The sequence below is a fragment of the Sparus aurata genome, chromosome 5 (genome assembly GCF_900880675.1).
Source record: "Sparus aurata chromosome 5, fSpaAur1.1, whole genome shotgun sequence".
NCBI lineage: Eukaryota > Metazoa > Chordata > Actinopteri > Spariformes > Sparidae > Sparus > Sparus aurata.
This window is the reverse complement of record NC_044191.1, coordinates 37299801-37314800: the sequence shown is the minus strand read 5'-3', so window position 1 is coordinate 37314800 and position 15000 is coordinate 37299801. Positions and strand designations below refer to the sequence as shown.

At 45.0% G+C, this 15000-nt stretch overlaps 2 protein-coding genes across 3 annotated transcripts in view; both read right to left on the bottom strand.

Annotated features, from left to right (window-relative positions):
- The window catches only part of ak8 (adenylate kinase 8), a 17460-nt gene extending 5998 nt beyond the window's left edge, over positions 1–11462 (bottom strand). Inside the window, exons 1-6 of the mRNA XM_030416898.1 lie at positions 11312–11462; positions 10593–10721; positions 7540–7624; positions 6596–6645; positions 5912–6013; positions 5568–5636 (exon numbers count right to left, since the gene is read on the bottom strand). Coding sequence (XP_030272758.1) covers positions 5568–5636; positions 5912–6013; positions 6596–6645; positions 7540–7624; positions 10593–10676 — 390 coding nt within the window. The 5' untranslated portion in view covers positions 10677–10721; positions 11312–11462. The remainder of the gene's footprint in view (positions 1–5567; positions 5637–5911; positions 6014–6595; positions 6646–7539; positions 7625–10592; positions 10722–11311) is intronic.
- A 999-nt stretch (positions 11463–12461) lies between these two features.
- LOC115581629 (hamartin-like) overlaps positions 12462–15000 on the bottom strand; it is a 15651-nt gene continuing 13112 nt past the window's right edge. For both annotated transcript variants that reach the window (XM_030416887.1, XM_030416888.1), the window contains exons 21-22: positions 14899–15000; positions 12462–14816 (exon numbers count right to left, since the gene is read on the bottom strand). The exon at positions 14899–15000 is cut by the window's right edge and continues 39 nt beyond it. In XM_030416887.1, coding sequence (XP_030272747.1) covers positions 14306–14816; positions 14899–15000 — 613 coding nt within the window. In that variant the 3' untranslated portion in view covers positions 12462–14305. The remainder of the gene's footprint in view (positions 14817–14898) is intronic.

Here is a 15000-nt window from a genome sequence, read left to right as displayed (position 1 = left end):
TAATGAAGTCAATTATCAAACAGCCTGAAGACGACACAGTGAGAACATCAGGACAGAAGAAGTGTGAAACCCAGCGCATCACTGTGTGACAAATAATGGAATATTTACTAATCTGTGTGTGTGTGTGTGTGTGTGTGTGTGTGTGTGTGTGTGTGTATCAGTATTGATCACACAGTGATCTGCAGAGAGGACAGATGTAGAACTTGCTGTAAACTGTGTTTTTTTGTGTTAACCGTTTAAAAGCTGTGACAGAGCGGGACGTCAGCTCATGTTCATTAAACTCGTCTCCTGAGTGAACTCATTATAACGTGTGTGTGTGTGTGTGTGTGTGTGTGTGTGTGTGTGTGTGTGTGTGTGTGTGAGCTGACAGCAGCTGACAGTCACATCACGTCTCAATAAAACAAGGCTGCTTAATTCACGCTGCACAGTTAATCCCCCAGTGCTGCCTGCCAGGCTGAATGAAAACGACTGACGGCACCACACACACACACGCATGCATGCACACACACACACACACACATGCATGCACACACACACACACACACACACGCACATGCACACGCACACATGCATGCACACACACACACACACACACACACACACACACACACACACACACACACACACACACACACACACTGGGTGAGCTGCTGCCTGATTGGCTGTTCACAGATGATCAGCTGTTGTCTGTCAGATATTGATTATTCTGTCAACACTGTACTACATGTCTCATATATAATGGAGGTGTATGGGGACAATATGAGTATCAGTCACAGATCAATACATCATTGACATGCTAACAATAAACATTAGCTAATGTGCTGTTTAACATTAGCTAATAATCTGTTGGTGTTGTGTATGTTATCTTGTTATCCTGAGCAGGAAGTAGCAGGATTTAAATATTTTAAATATTTGATAGAAATGTTTGTGCACCAGTTCTCCTCCTCCTCTGTGTGAAAGTCTCAGAGGCAGTGAGGGGTCAGATTTCACCCCGGCGCTGATCCGCCTCCAGAGGTAGAATCAGAGGTGAACAGAACCAGTGTGAAGGGATAAACCGGCGTGGCGTATAGAGGGCGTGTCGGACTGACAGGTCCTTCACTCGACTACATACAGAGAAATGTCTCACAAAGCAACGTTACAGGACCAAACATCAGTAACTGTAACTGTCTCTGGACACTGATGAGGAAAACAATACTGCAGATATACGTGGAGAAGAGTCTGTCTGAACAACAGCCTCCGTCCTGCAGTGACAGTCACACAGGTCCAGGTTACTGATGGTGATGATGTCATGATGTCATTCAGAGTGAAAAACGGAACGTTGTCACTTTCAGGATGTTTGGTGTGTCAGGATCTCCATCACTGCACATTCTAACAGCATCCATGTGATTATAAACTGTCAGCAGGTTCATGTTCAGACTGACAGGAGGACACCTGGGAGACATGTTGGAAACACACCACGTCATCATCATGACGTCATCATGACATCATCACACCGTCACGCCTCTTTAGGATCGAAGCGCCGGCTTTCTGTGTGAATCACAGCGGTGGAGCTGCTCGGTTCTGTGAGAGAATCGTAGAACCATCACTGCTGTGGAGATGATGCAGCCAGTCTGAGGGGAAAGTGCTGCTGATATACTTACAGTAACATCAGTGTCAGCTACCAGCAGCTAGTTTGTATTTTCAGCTGTACACATTCTTTAATGCGACTCAATCCTCTGCTGAATGAGAGAGACCCTGCTGCAGAAGCTTTTGTCTAACAGGCGTCTTACTGAACATAATTGAGACAGCAGACAGACAGGCAGACAGGCAGACAGACAGACAGACAGACAGACAGTCAGACAGACAGACAGGCAGGCAGGCAGACAGACAGACAGACAGGCAGGCAGTCAGACAGACAGACAGACAGGCAGGCAGACAGACAGACAGACAGTCAGAGAGAGTGTTTCATGTGACAAGAGGAGGTGGGGTCCTGATGGGAGCTGTCAATCATCCTCCTGTCCTCCATTCACACAGATAGACAGAACATAAAGACATCACACACACACAAAGTCCCTGGTGTGCGTGTGTGACGAGTTTAGCCTGCAGCCAAAAACAGCCATTAACAGATGAAAGTAGCTGCTGATCACACAACACACAACACACACACACACACACACACACACACACACACACACTAAACACTGATGCTAAATGCTAAACGTTGAAGCTAAACGTTGCAGGCTGAAAGAAGAAGCTGTTTGTAGAGTTTAGACGAAAAGACAAAGAAGCTGAAAGCTGGTTTACTGCTGATCACACACACACACACACACACACACACACACACACACACACACACACTGGCTGGCTAAAGATAAGTGCCGGACAGGATTTCTTGTATCTCAACTTTCAGGAGTTTACTGAAGACAAATCTTTCAGGTTTGATGGAACAAACTGTCCAATCACAGCAGCCAATGTGATGCTGATTGAAACTGGTGTGAACGCAGACAACACAGGCAGCCATGTTGTGTCGGCTTCACCTGAACCTGTTTGTGTTTCATACAACCAGCCATCAACTAACAGAAACAGTCACATAAGAACATGAACATAGATAGATAGATATACTTTATTGATCTCAAGCTGGGAAATGATGGAAAGTTCACTAGAACTTCCTACAGACACTCAGTGAACTTCACCGGTTACCACAAGAACCACTGCAGCCTCCTCAGTGACCTCCTCAACCAGAACTAGAAACACCTAGAGAACCCCTAGAACCAGTTAGATTGTCTACATAATGCACAGATGGATGGCAAAGAACAGTAACAGCAGCACACACGGTGTGTTAGTGAGGTTCCACCTGCAGAACAGCTGCACTTCTCCTCCACACGTGAAATAAACCACATTCATCAAAATATGTTTCTTTTTCAATGGTGGTGTCGATCACGACAAAGTCTACTGTAGGCGTCCAACAACTAAAGAATAGAGATGCACCGATCGATCGGCAACCGATCGCAATCGGCTGATAATGCCCCTATCGGTTTTGATCGGAGTTCTCAAAATAGATCAAATCAGGCCGATCAGATGACGTTTAAGTATAAAGACATTTACTGCATGCAGGGAGGGAATTTCATGGCCGCCGTTGCCCCGCGCCACAGTGTCCTCTGTGCCCCTGGCCCGGACAGCGTAGCGAGCTTGCCTTTAATTACAGCCACCTGAGTGCACAGTAGTCACTCACAGTAACTTCAGTGAGTCCGCGGTTCGTGCAGGTGGAGTCTCATCATCATGATGATCTCACGTGAAAGCCTCTCAAACAGCAGCAGCGTCTCAAAACAGAAGAAGGAAACTTACAGCACAGCGAGCGAGCTCAGCCGGTTTGACATGATACGTAACTGACTTATGTGGGAGGATTTAGTCCGGTAAAGTTGGAAATATATTCACAGATTCGAACTTCCCGGATCAATAACTCATAAGTGAAACCTTGTTAAAACACAACTGACGGCTCTTTCCTACCGTAGTGAGGAAGACAACGAGCTACAACCGTATGTTAATCTAAACGAGCGTCTGGACATTAACTCTGGTCTGTATGGTCAGCCAGCTGTGAGACGAGGGCGCAGGGACCGTCTACAAAGTGCAACACTGAAAAGAGAAACTACAAAATATTCAATAACTTAACTATTATTCAGAGTGTAGTATCACCAAAATCACTCCACACATCAGTGGTCTCCTGCTGGTTATCCTACAGATTTTTTGTTTGGAAAAAATGTGCTTTGCCATAATTTTGGGGAATTTCTATTTGGGAGAAATATTCAATAACACTAATATTCAGTGAGGTGTCACAAAACCCACCTCACCCTAACCCTACTTAACAAAAACTACTTTCTAATGTAACTTTAACTTGATTTTGGTATTAAAAAATGTGTTAATACATAATCCATGTCTTATTATAAATTAGGATGTTATGGTATCAGTCTGAAAGGTAAATCAACACATTTTACTCAGTGGCCTTTGTGCCCTGTCATGTGGCCTTGGTGCCCCTGAAATGATGAAATTCCCTCCCTGACTGCATTCCCACTAGTAATCTACAGTTACTCTGTGTAAGCTGAGTCCAAGTTGTCTCTAAGAGTCTCTAGAGTGTGAAATGTTGCACATTGCCTCAGCCTGCAATAAAACGGTGGTCAATTCATGAAACTTTCTCATCTCCTCATTTTTATACTTAATAATTCAACGTCAATGTTGTGTAAGAAGAATCATTAATTAAATATATGAAAGTTACACAAGACAACAATATAGAAGAATTTATGGATGTGACGCTGTGATCGGTGATCAGCAATATCGGGATCGGCAGATACTGCTTTCAGTGATCGGTGATCGGCCCCAAAAATCCTGATCGGTGCATCTCTACTAAAGAACAACTAAAAATTCAGAGCCAACCTCTAGAACCTCCTCAGTGACGACTCAAACCACCTGAAGGGCAGCAAGAACCAAGTACAGGACCAGTTATGCTACCTCAGTGACTGGAGGAACAACCACGGTGACCACTGGAACCTCACTGAGGAGCAACACAATGTCCTCAATTACCACTAGAACCTCCAAAACAACAGCTAGAACCTCCTTGGTTAGCACTAGAACCTCCTTGGTTAGCACTAGAACCTCCTTGGTTAGCACTAGAACCTCCTTGGTTAGCACTAGAACCTCCTTGGTTAGCACTAGAACCTCCTTGGTTAGCACTAGAACCTCCTTGGTTAGCACTAGAACCTCCTTGGTTAGCACTAGAACCTCCTTGGTTAGCACTAGAACCTCCTGAGGGAGCACTGGAACTTCTTTGACAACAGCTGAAACCTCGGAGCGCACTAGAAGCCCCGAGGTGAGCTCAGACCACCTCTAGAACCTCCTCAGATGGTGAGCGTCTGAATGTGTTGATGTGAGCGAGGGCAGAGCGTCACTCTCACACATTAGTGCAGCAGTGAGCTTTGCTTTGTGTTGTTGTTGTTGTTGTGAGTGTTGCTGACAGCAGCTTCACATTCTTTAATTCTCTTAAACTGAAGAACGCAGCGCTCGCTGTCCTGATGAACGCTGACAGGAAACAGGACGTGATGCTAATGAGGAGCAGCAGAGAGGACGAGCCCGAGTGAAAACAACACGCGTGATGTGACAGCAGCGCCGCCGTTTGATCAGCTGATCTCTGGGGAAACACGCCAACACGCTGCTCGGCCTGCTGGGAATCAAGGGACAACACAGCAGCGACCAGAGTGCTAATTATTATCATCAGAGCAGCACATCAGAGACAGAGACCATCAGAGACCATCAGAGACCATCAGACAGACAGACAGACAGGCAGACAGGCAGACAGGCAGACAGACAGACAGACAGACAGGCAGGTGATCAGGTGTCTTACAGCTCAGTCTGACAGCGACTCTGGACTCTGAGGGTTTAACACAGAGACACTTCTCAGAGTCGTCCTCCAGGAGACGGGACACAGTTCACCGGTCCGTCTGAACACGTGGGATTAATATGAAGCCTCCAGATTATTAGATTAGACAGCAGTGACCGGTGTGTGTGTGTGTGTGTGTGTGTGTGTGTGTGTGTCTCACCCTGTTGAAGCAGTCGATCTGGTTCAGTCTCTGTTGGATCAGTCGGACCAGCAGCTCAGCAGGAAGCTCCTGAACACACACAGTTATAGATCAGAACCAGAACAAGTAGAGCTGCAGCTGCTCCTCCAGCACTGCATTAACAAACATTCTGATAACTGATCAATGATCAATCAATCACTGGGAGCCTCTCTGCTCGCTCTGTCAGCTGGTTACATGTGAACACTCTGAGACATTTAGAGACCAAACAAGCGATGATCAGCAGATTCATCAACTGTGAAAATAATTGTTGGAAACATCCAAATATAAACTATGGATCAACAGATGACTAACAGTGGACACAGTACCTGCTCTGTGTACTGTGTCTGAGCGCTCAGCTCTGATTGGTCGTTCAGTAAACTGTGTGTGGTCACATGGACCGCTCTCAGCTCGGAGCTCAGCTTCTTGGCCTGCAGGAGGACGACAAACCACAGAAGAAGAAGTGATACAGTGAGCAGCAGTGGAATGTAACTTATTACAGTTACTATGCAATACTAAGTACTGTGCTGAGGTACAACTTTGCTTCCTTGATGTATCATTTCATGCTCCTGTCCTCTGCTCCACCACGTCTACTGCTACATCACCCTGACAGCTTCAGTTACTGGATGCTCTGCAGATTACATGTTTCCTCCACTTCCTGTCCAGTGAAATCCATTAACTGTGTCTCCAGATGTCCTGTATTCCTTCTTCAGCAACATCAACTCTTTAAAGAAACTCATAATATAATCCAGACACATTCAGGGTGAATCTGCTGTGCACGCGGGAAGTCAGACGTCTGCTTTCATCGCCTGTGGCTCAGTGTAACTAAACTTTTACTTGTAGAGACACAACAACAGAGGAAGAGTCCAATAAACTCATGTCTGATTGTCCCTGACTGAACGACACTTCCTCCTTTACTCTGATGTGGGTCAGGCTCTTCTTGGTTGGTGCCGTTCACACTGAGAAATCTAACTTTAACACACCTGGTCGTCCTGACGAGTGATGATACTCACAACTGTGTGTTTCCCAACGGCAGGAGGACCGAGCAGCACCACTCTGGGAACTGAAGGACAGACAGACGGACATTATTATTACTTCTCTTCCTGTGTATACTCGACTTTCTATAGTCTACCTATTTCCCCTCAATGAATCTTATTTTTTATTGTCATTCTGTTCTGCACTTTTATTATTACTGTTTTTTCTTCTGTTACTGTAATTATGATCTCTGACACTTATCTTACTTCATCATATCTACAGTTCATCATCTCACAGTCCAACAGCTTCACCACACTGTGGCTCTGTGGACTCACAGCTCCATCTAGTGGCGGCACTGATGATCAGCGCTCAGCAGTATTTCAGATGGACGGATGCAGTCGGACACTTCACATGATCATAAAGAGAGTAAACAGCGGTTGAGCCGCTTCACACAGAGAAACATCTACGCTCATCCTCATCGAAGGCTTCAGGAGATTTTCACAGTAAGAGCTGTGACGGCTCACACCTCCTAGTTTCCTGTGGTGCTCTGCAGGAGTCATGGTGGTCATCAGACAAATGGTTTGCACCTGAGGAGGGGAGGAGCCAGACACCTGGAGGAGCAGCTCGCCCAGAGTGTGCTGTCCACCTCATACCACCGCTTACACTCACACACACACACACACTCACTACTGACCGCACACACATCCTCACTCTTCTGCTTAAATATCTTATTAGTTAAATAAATCCCTTTAATTGTGAACTCCTGTGTGTGTGAACTCCTTATTTTGTTCCAAGCCTGAGCCACGTTTGTAACAGAGCTGAGACTCATCTGGATTCATGATGACAAAATGAAATACAGTGTTTTCTTCTTCACTACCCTGATACACGACTCCAGGAGTCTCAGTCCGACAGTGTGATGGGAGCTCAGGTGTGTCTCGGTTATTATGGGATGTAAATCAGGTGTTCAGGTGGGCTGACTCACTGTCGAAGGTGCTCCTCTGCAGCAGACTGATCAGGTAAGTGATCGGATCTTCAGGCTGATCGATCACCAGCCTGGACAACATGCTCTGAAACACACAGAGATTCAGAAACACAAAGAGTTCATCCGTCCCCAATCACACCAGCAACATCTAATATGGGACACGTCAAAAACACAGACAACAAACCAACAGAGGTCACTGAAGGACCAAGATAAAATAATAATAATAATAATAATAATAATACATTTTATTTAAATGCGCCTCTCTGGGCACTTGAGGAACACCGTACAATACATATATAAAAAGAAATAGTGAGAAGAAAGACAAAAGAAAAGAAAGACAATGTGGACAATTAAGTGGGGAATGCAATTCTGAAAAGGTGAGTTTTAGTCTTGATTTGAAGAGAGAGTCCAGGGATCCGTTGCACAAAAGGAGGATTACGACATCCAGGATCAGTGACTGAGCTGAGCTCAATGAATCCAGAACAAGAGCGTCCAGGCTTAATAATTGGTTGCACAAAGACCAAGCCAGGATGAGCTGACACGGATTCATCAGGCCAGGTGAAACCAATCCTGGGTAAGTGCGCGCTCACGGCTCCCCCCCCCCACCCCCCGAAATATAAAAGAGGACAATTAGAAAAATTGGACCTTTGAAATAAAAAAACTTGAGCGGGAGGTGAGTTATGCCTTCAGTGCACACTGTATGCTGACTGTAACACAAATGTATTAATCATTATTCTCTTTCCTCCCCAGCTCCAAGAAGATGACACATCTTAAATAAAAAATAAAAGGTCAATCCTCGTAAAGTCAAGTGAGCCAATAGCCTATATGAAGGCCCAAAACGGTGTGTTCCTTTCTGCTCTGACAATGTGAGTGAGGGACCAATATGTGTTCAATGATTTTAGTTAATTGCATGCTTTGAATTTCAGTTAAATATGTTTCTGTTAAATGTGTTTTTTGTTTTTTTAAAATCTAATTCAAATTGATTTGGCTTCTTTGATGTTTGTGCTGTATACTGTGTAAGCTTGCAGGGAGGCTACTGCATCCACTCATTTGTCTGTTCATTTGATGTGTATGGATTTGTCCTGCATTTATTTCAGTGTGCAGACATGCGGGGTGTATTATTATATACAGACCTTTGAATGTGTATTTATCCTTGTGTTGTATAATATGCTTTGATTCTGTGCTTTCCATCTTGTAGAGTCACTGTGTGACTTCAGTTCTGAAAGGAGCTGATGGTTTACCTGTTTTACTTTGTCCTTATTCGATAAAGGAACATAATGTTACACTTTGATGTGTATTTATATTATATGGGATGTGTATTTTATACGACGGAGTATTCGGGCCACACTGAGGAAGAAAGAAAAAGTCATACATTTATGAGACTGGTTCTTTCTGCGGAAAAAAAAAGTTGCATTTTCTTGCATATTCTTTTTAAAGTCCTGATACTTATGACAATGTGATGCTGATGTTCCAAAAGATGAAGTATCTCCTTGTTTGTGAAACCTATACTGAAGTACAATTCCACGAAATGCTCCACAGCCCTCATTTTAACACCTCTCCTCCTCTAAAACAACAGGGTTACAATATTATGACTTTATTCTCGAAGTCTGTGAATTTTTTTTTCTTTCTCTGTGGCCCTAATATTCCATCATTTTACATATAGCCTTATAGTCTATGGGAAACTGTAAATTATCTAATGATAGCCACATCATCTAAAATCCTAATTTATCCAAAATGATTGAAATTAATGATCACAAACATTTAAATAATGACAGTGGGTCTAGTTATATGTGATAACAATGTGTAGTGGGCAGTGGAATAACTATTGGTTTCCATGTGTGGTGACTGCTGACTGAGATAAGGGATGAGATTAAATAGATCCTGGCTGTTGGCCTGGCTGTTGGCCTGGCTGTTAGCCTGGCTGTTGGCCTGGCTGTTGGCCTGGCTGTTGGCCTGGCTGTTGGCCTGGCTGTTAGCCTGGCTGTTAGCCTGGCTGTTGGCCTGGCTGTTGCCCTGGCTGTTGCCCTGGCTGTTGCCCTGGCTGTTGCCCTGGCTGTTGCCCTGGCTGTTAGCCTGGCTGTTGGCCTGGCTGTTAGTCTGGCTGTTGCCCTGGCTGTTGCCCTGGCTGTTGCCCTGGCTGTTGCCCTGGCTGTTAGCCTGGCTGTTAGTCTGGCTGTTGCCCTGGCCGTTGCCCTGGCTGTTAGCCTGGCTGTTAGCCTGGCTGTTGGCCTGGCTGTTAGCCTGGTCTGGAGCAGGCTAGCTCCACTGAATAAATCTCCATGGTAACTTATACCATAACATATCCTACTGCCCCCTATCCCGCTTTTGTGCAACCGGATCACGGATAAGTTGAGTCAGGATGACCAAGACATCCCGGCTTAATCCCTTATCCTAGTGTTGTGCAACAGGCCCCTGGTTCCTGATGTCCGGTGGCAGTGAGCTCCAGAGTCGGGGGGCAGAGTGGCTGAAAGCTCCCCGTGGTGACGAGGTGGGTGGAGGGACAGAGAGGTGGACAGAGGAGGCAGATCTGAGGGAACGGGAAGGGGTGGCAATGTGGAGGAGATCGGACAGGTAAGGAGGGGAAAGGTTATGGAGGGCGTTGAACGTAAACGGGAGGATTTTTGAAGTCTATGCGGAGTTTGACTGGGAGCCAGTGGAGTTGCTGCATAACAGGGGTAATGTGGTGAATGGAGGGGTTCTGGTGATGATCCGAGCTGCAGAGTTCTGAACCAGCTGAAGTTTATGGAGGTATTTGTGAGGTAGACCAAAGAGAAGGGAGTTACAGTAATCAATGCAGGAGGTGACAAGGCTGTGTACAAGAACGGCAGTGGAGTGGGGAGAGAGGGAGGGGCGGAGGCGGGTGATGTTGTGTAGATGGAAATATGCAGACCGGATGATGTTATTGATATGCGATTGGAAAGATGATGTGCTGTCATAATAATAATAATAATAATAATAATATAATAATGATGATAATAATAATTAGACATTGAAACATCTGTAATGATGCCAAAGCAACCTGGCGGCAGAAGGTGGTGTAGCTCCTTTAATACCTGCACCAGGTGGAGGATGTTGTGTTTGTCAGCGTAGACAGAGATCTGAGGAGGGATCCTCAGAGGCTTCACCGTCTCATCCATCAGGACCAGGAGCAGGAGGAGGGCAGGGAGAGGGTTGTTTTTGTCCTGAGGACCATGAATGCATCACAGTTAGCTTCAGACAAACATCAGACTGAAGCCCATTCAGTTTAGATCTGATCCTCAAACTGAGGAGCCTGTAGGTCTGTCTGTCCCTCCACGGTGTGTACAGAGACCCTGAGCTCAGCAGGACGTTACACTCTTCAGATAAACTGCATCTATATCTTCATATATGTGGAAATTCACATCCTGTTTATATATATTACATCTACGTTGCTGGCAACACAGTACTGACATATGATATTAATCTGTCAATGAACAATTCATGTTTAACACCAGAGTGATGAACACATCAATAATCATAATCCAGTAACATCATATATGTTATTCTGAGTAGTCCTACAGTGTAGTATTACTGCTGAAGTACCAGATCTGAGTACTTCTGCAAGCTAACGTTAACGCTAGTTTCGTCTGGACCCGGTACACGGTCAGTAGGTCCGTGAACGTCACATGAACGTTATCTCACGTTTGTAAACTTGTGACTTTAACACATTTACTTTTCACAGAACAGAAACAGACGTTAAATATTAAAGTATCGTTAATAAACACGGGGACCGACAGATGGACGAACTTCTTACTGTTTAACGAGCCGGTTGCCAAGAAACATTTAGTTGTTGCTAGGGGAGAACGTCATCAGCGCGCGTGCGCAGAAGGAAACGTGTTTATTTTCGCATTTTGAAAATGGAGGCAACTTAGAACCAGACACGTCTGATGTGTTTGATTTAATATTAACAAACAAGAAAATTAATAAAAGCCTAAAAATATCATGACAGTAAGACTTCCGGTCGGCCATTTTGTAGTTTCAAGCTAGCTCAGTTAGCTTTTGTAACGTACACTGTTGAAACACGTCATAGGAAGTCGGTGTCTGAGCTAAATGTCCTGGTTTAAATTCAACAACAGTATCTATCAGAGATCATTGAACTGAACTGAACTGATTGTGATAAATGACCCTGTTGTTTGTCTGATTTACACAAAACGATGTTTCTTCGTGCTGATGTCATGATAGTATGACAAAAAAAGAAAGTGATTTTATGAGGCACCGTTATTTTGATTGTTTTTGTGTTCTGTATTTATTGTGTAAATATATTAAAATTAGATAATGGCTTTTTTTTAAATGTCATTTTCTTCCATGTCATGTGACCCAGTGAGTCAGAACCGACGCTGAGCTGTATTGCGACCTTTCCCCTCAGACTGGCTGCATCATCTCCACAGCAGCGATGGTTCTACAACTCTCTCACAGAACCGAGCAGCTCCACCGCTGTGATTCACACAGAAAGCCGGCGCTTCGACCCTAAAGAGGCGTGACGGTGTGATGATGTCATGATGACGTGGTGTGTTTCCAACATGTCTCCCAGGTGTCCTCCTGTCAGTCTGAACATGAACCTGCTGACAGTTTATAATCACATGGATGCTGTTAGAATGTGCAGTGATGGAGATCCTGACACACCAAACATCCTGAAAGTGACAACGTTCCGTTTTTCACTCTGAATGACATCATGACATCATCACCATCAGTAACCTGGACCTGTGTGACTGTCACTGCAGGACGGAGGCTGTTGTTCAGACAGACTCTTCTCCACGTATATCTGCAGTATTGTTTTCCTCATCAGTGTCCAGAGACAGTTACAGTTACTGATGTTTGGTCCTGTAACGTTGCTTTGTGAGACATTTCTCTGTATGTAGTCGAGTGAAGGTACCTGTGAGGTCACAGAGTTGAGACGGAGCACCGGAGGTTTCACACATCTTTATTTCTAGTGTTCACAGTTTGACATTGGTCTCTTCAGGCCTGTGATACAAACACAGATGATTCGGATGTTTCCGGACAGCAGAGTTCTGAAACAACCAGAGCAGCAGCACTGAGGAGGAGCTGCAGAGCTGCTGATCAGCAGGGAGAAAAGACAAACAACCCAGAGATCGTTAGAGTCATTCAGCCGTAATCAGCTGGACTCAGAGGAAGTCTTTGGTCTGTCTGTGTCACTGTAAACTTTACATCCTGAACATCTTTGTTTCTGAGAGTGAGGTCTTCAGATACATCTCAGTCTGGTATCTCTGTCACTCCAGGGCTGCAGTCAGAACGCGGTTAGCCAAGCTTAGCATAAAGATAGAAAGCTGCAGGTTTTAACAGTATTTCTCTAAATGTTAGCGAGGCTGAACACGTCCTGGTCGTACAGACATGACTCTGACTCTGGGAGGATGAGCAGTCAACCTGAGGAAATGTTTTCTCCAATGAAAGATCATTCATGTCAGTTTATCATTCAGTCAGAACAGGATACAGGCTGGTGACTGCAGGTTTTTGGGATCCGAGCGGCATCCAACACATTGGCATGTTTTATGAATATTCAAATTATGAAGGACCGGGAATAGACCCCTGAGGAACCCCACAATGGTGTTCAGAGTCAGCAGGTGTTTGCTAACATGTTAGCCACAAATACTTTATAAAATGCTAATATGTCACATATGATGGTGCGAAGCTGAATCTGCTGCCCCCGGTGGACAAAAAGAATTTAATTGTGAATAATCAATATGGTTGCTCATCGACTGATGAAGATCCTGAGGAAGATAGTTAGTGTTCTGATGCTGGCGTAGCATCTGATGATGTGTTTGACAGATTAGCCACATGGCTAGCTGCAAAGTGTAAAAACACATTTTCTTGGGCAACAGTAAGGCAGTTAGAGGCTACAGCTAACAGAGCATGATTAGCACAGCTGCTGTTAGCTTCTTTGTAAAACTGAATTCTCCTCATTCTAACCTTATTTTTGGCATTAGTAAGTTTCTCTGCAGACAGGAAACCAACTGTGAATCTTTAACGTCGGGACCTTCAGTCGCAGTTGAGAACTCATTTCCTTCACAGATCAGAGAAGAATAGATTGTTAATGTTAAGATTGTTAATTAATCAGACAGGTATTCAGATCTGAACTTCTTTTCCTGAGGTAAAGTCTGTTATGTTATTATTCCTACCCCAGAGTTAATTAAATGTATTCATGAAACATTTAGCTGCTCTGATGTGCTGAAGTTTGTACTGCTGTCATTTATTTTCTGAAGACCTTATGGTCCAATCATTTAGAACAAATTGTTGAGTTTATTGTCTTGGTGAATTTGCTGTTTTTGTCCATTAATTATATCAAATCAGATCAAATCAACTGTTAGCTAAATCAAGCCACTGCAGTGTTTAATGGCACTGGTAACATTAAGCTAGTAATACTAGTCATTTAGTTTTGTCAATCTGGATAACATTAACTTATTTACTCACTTTTTGTTACACTTACTGTGTAACAGCCTGTGAGCTAACTGCTCATTAGCTCATTAGTAGCATATTTCTGAATTCATTGTTTAAGCTAAAACAACTTAAGACATTCTCAGCAACAATTTAGTTAGCTTGTAAGCTGTAAATTCCTGAAGCTCGAGGGTTCAGTTAGACGGTGATCTGCAGCTGTGTATTAATACAGTTTATGATTAGTCTTGTGAAGGGCGACTGAAGGTCCTGATGTGTTCAGATCAGACGGTGGAGGTCAGCGTGGCGACTCTGTAAGCATTAGCCCGCTAACAGCTGGAGCATCTCTTCTTTCCCTCCCTCAGTACTCTGGCAGCGTCTCATCGTAGTCCATGATGCTCAGTTCATGTCTTCTCTGTCGGACAGCGAGCGTCAGGTCAGCAGGGGGCGCTGCAGGTCCAGAGGCTGAAGTCCGGGTCTGAGGCTCCATCTGAGGACTCCCTGTGAGGAGGGTGGACTCCTCTGCCTCCTGACCCAGAGGAGGACTCTCTGGCTGGGCCTCCTCATCCTCATCCTCATCCTCCTGCTCCTCTTCCTCTTGCTTCTCCCCTTCCTGTTGCCCCTCCTCCTCCTGGCTGTGATTGGTCGGTCTGAACAGCTGTCGTGCATGCTGCTCCAGGAAGGAGCCGACGGCCAGGGGGGAGTCGATGGGGGAGAGGGAGAGAGGGGAGGAGGAGCAGGAGGGGAGGTGCAGGGGGGAGGTGGAGAGGGTGTCCACGCCTCCGTTTATTATACCCACAGAAGAAGAAGAGGGAGGGCGGGGCATGTGGTCACCCAGAGGAGCAGGTAAAGAGACGCTGCTGCCGTTTGACCTGAGGGCGAGAGAGATCATATGATTACAGCTGTGTTCTGATTGGTTCAGACACCTGTGACATCACCGGTACACCAGTGTACCTGCTGCAGACGTCCTGAGGCCGGCTGTGTGTGTGAGAGTCCAACTGGATCTGACTGTACAGGTGAAGCATCTCCGTCTGAAGCGTCTGAGTGAGTCTCCTC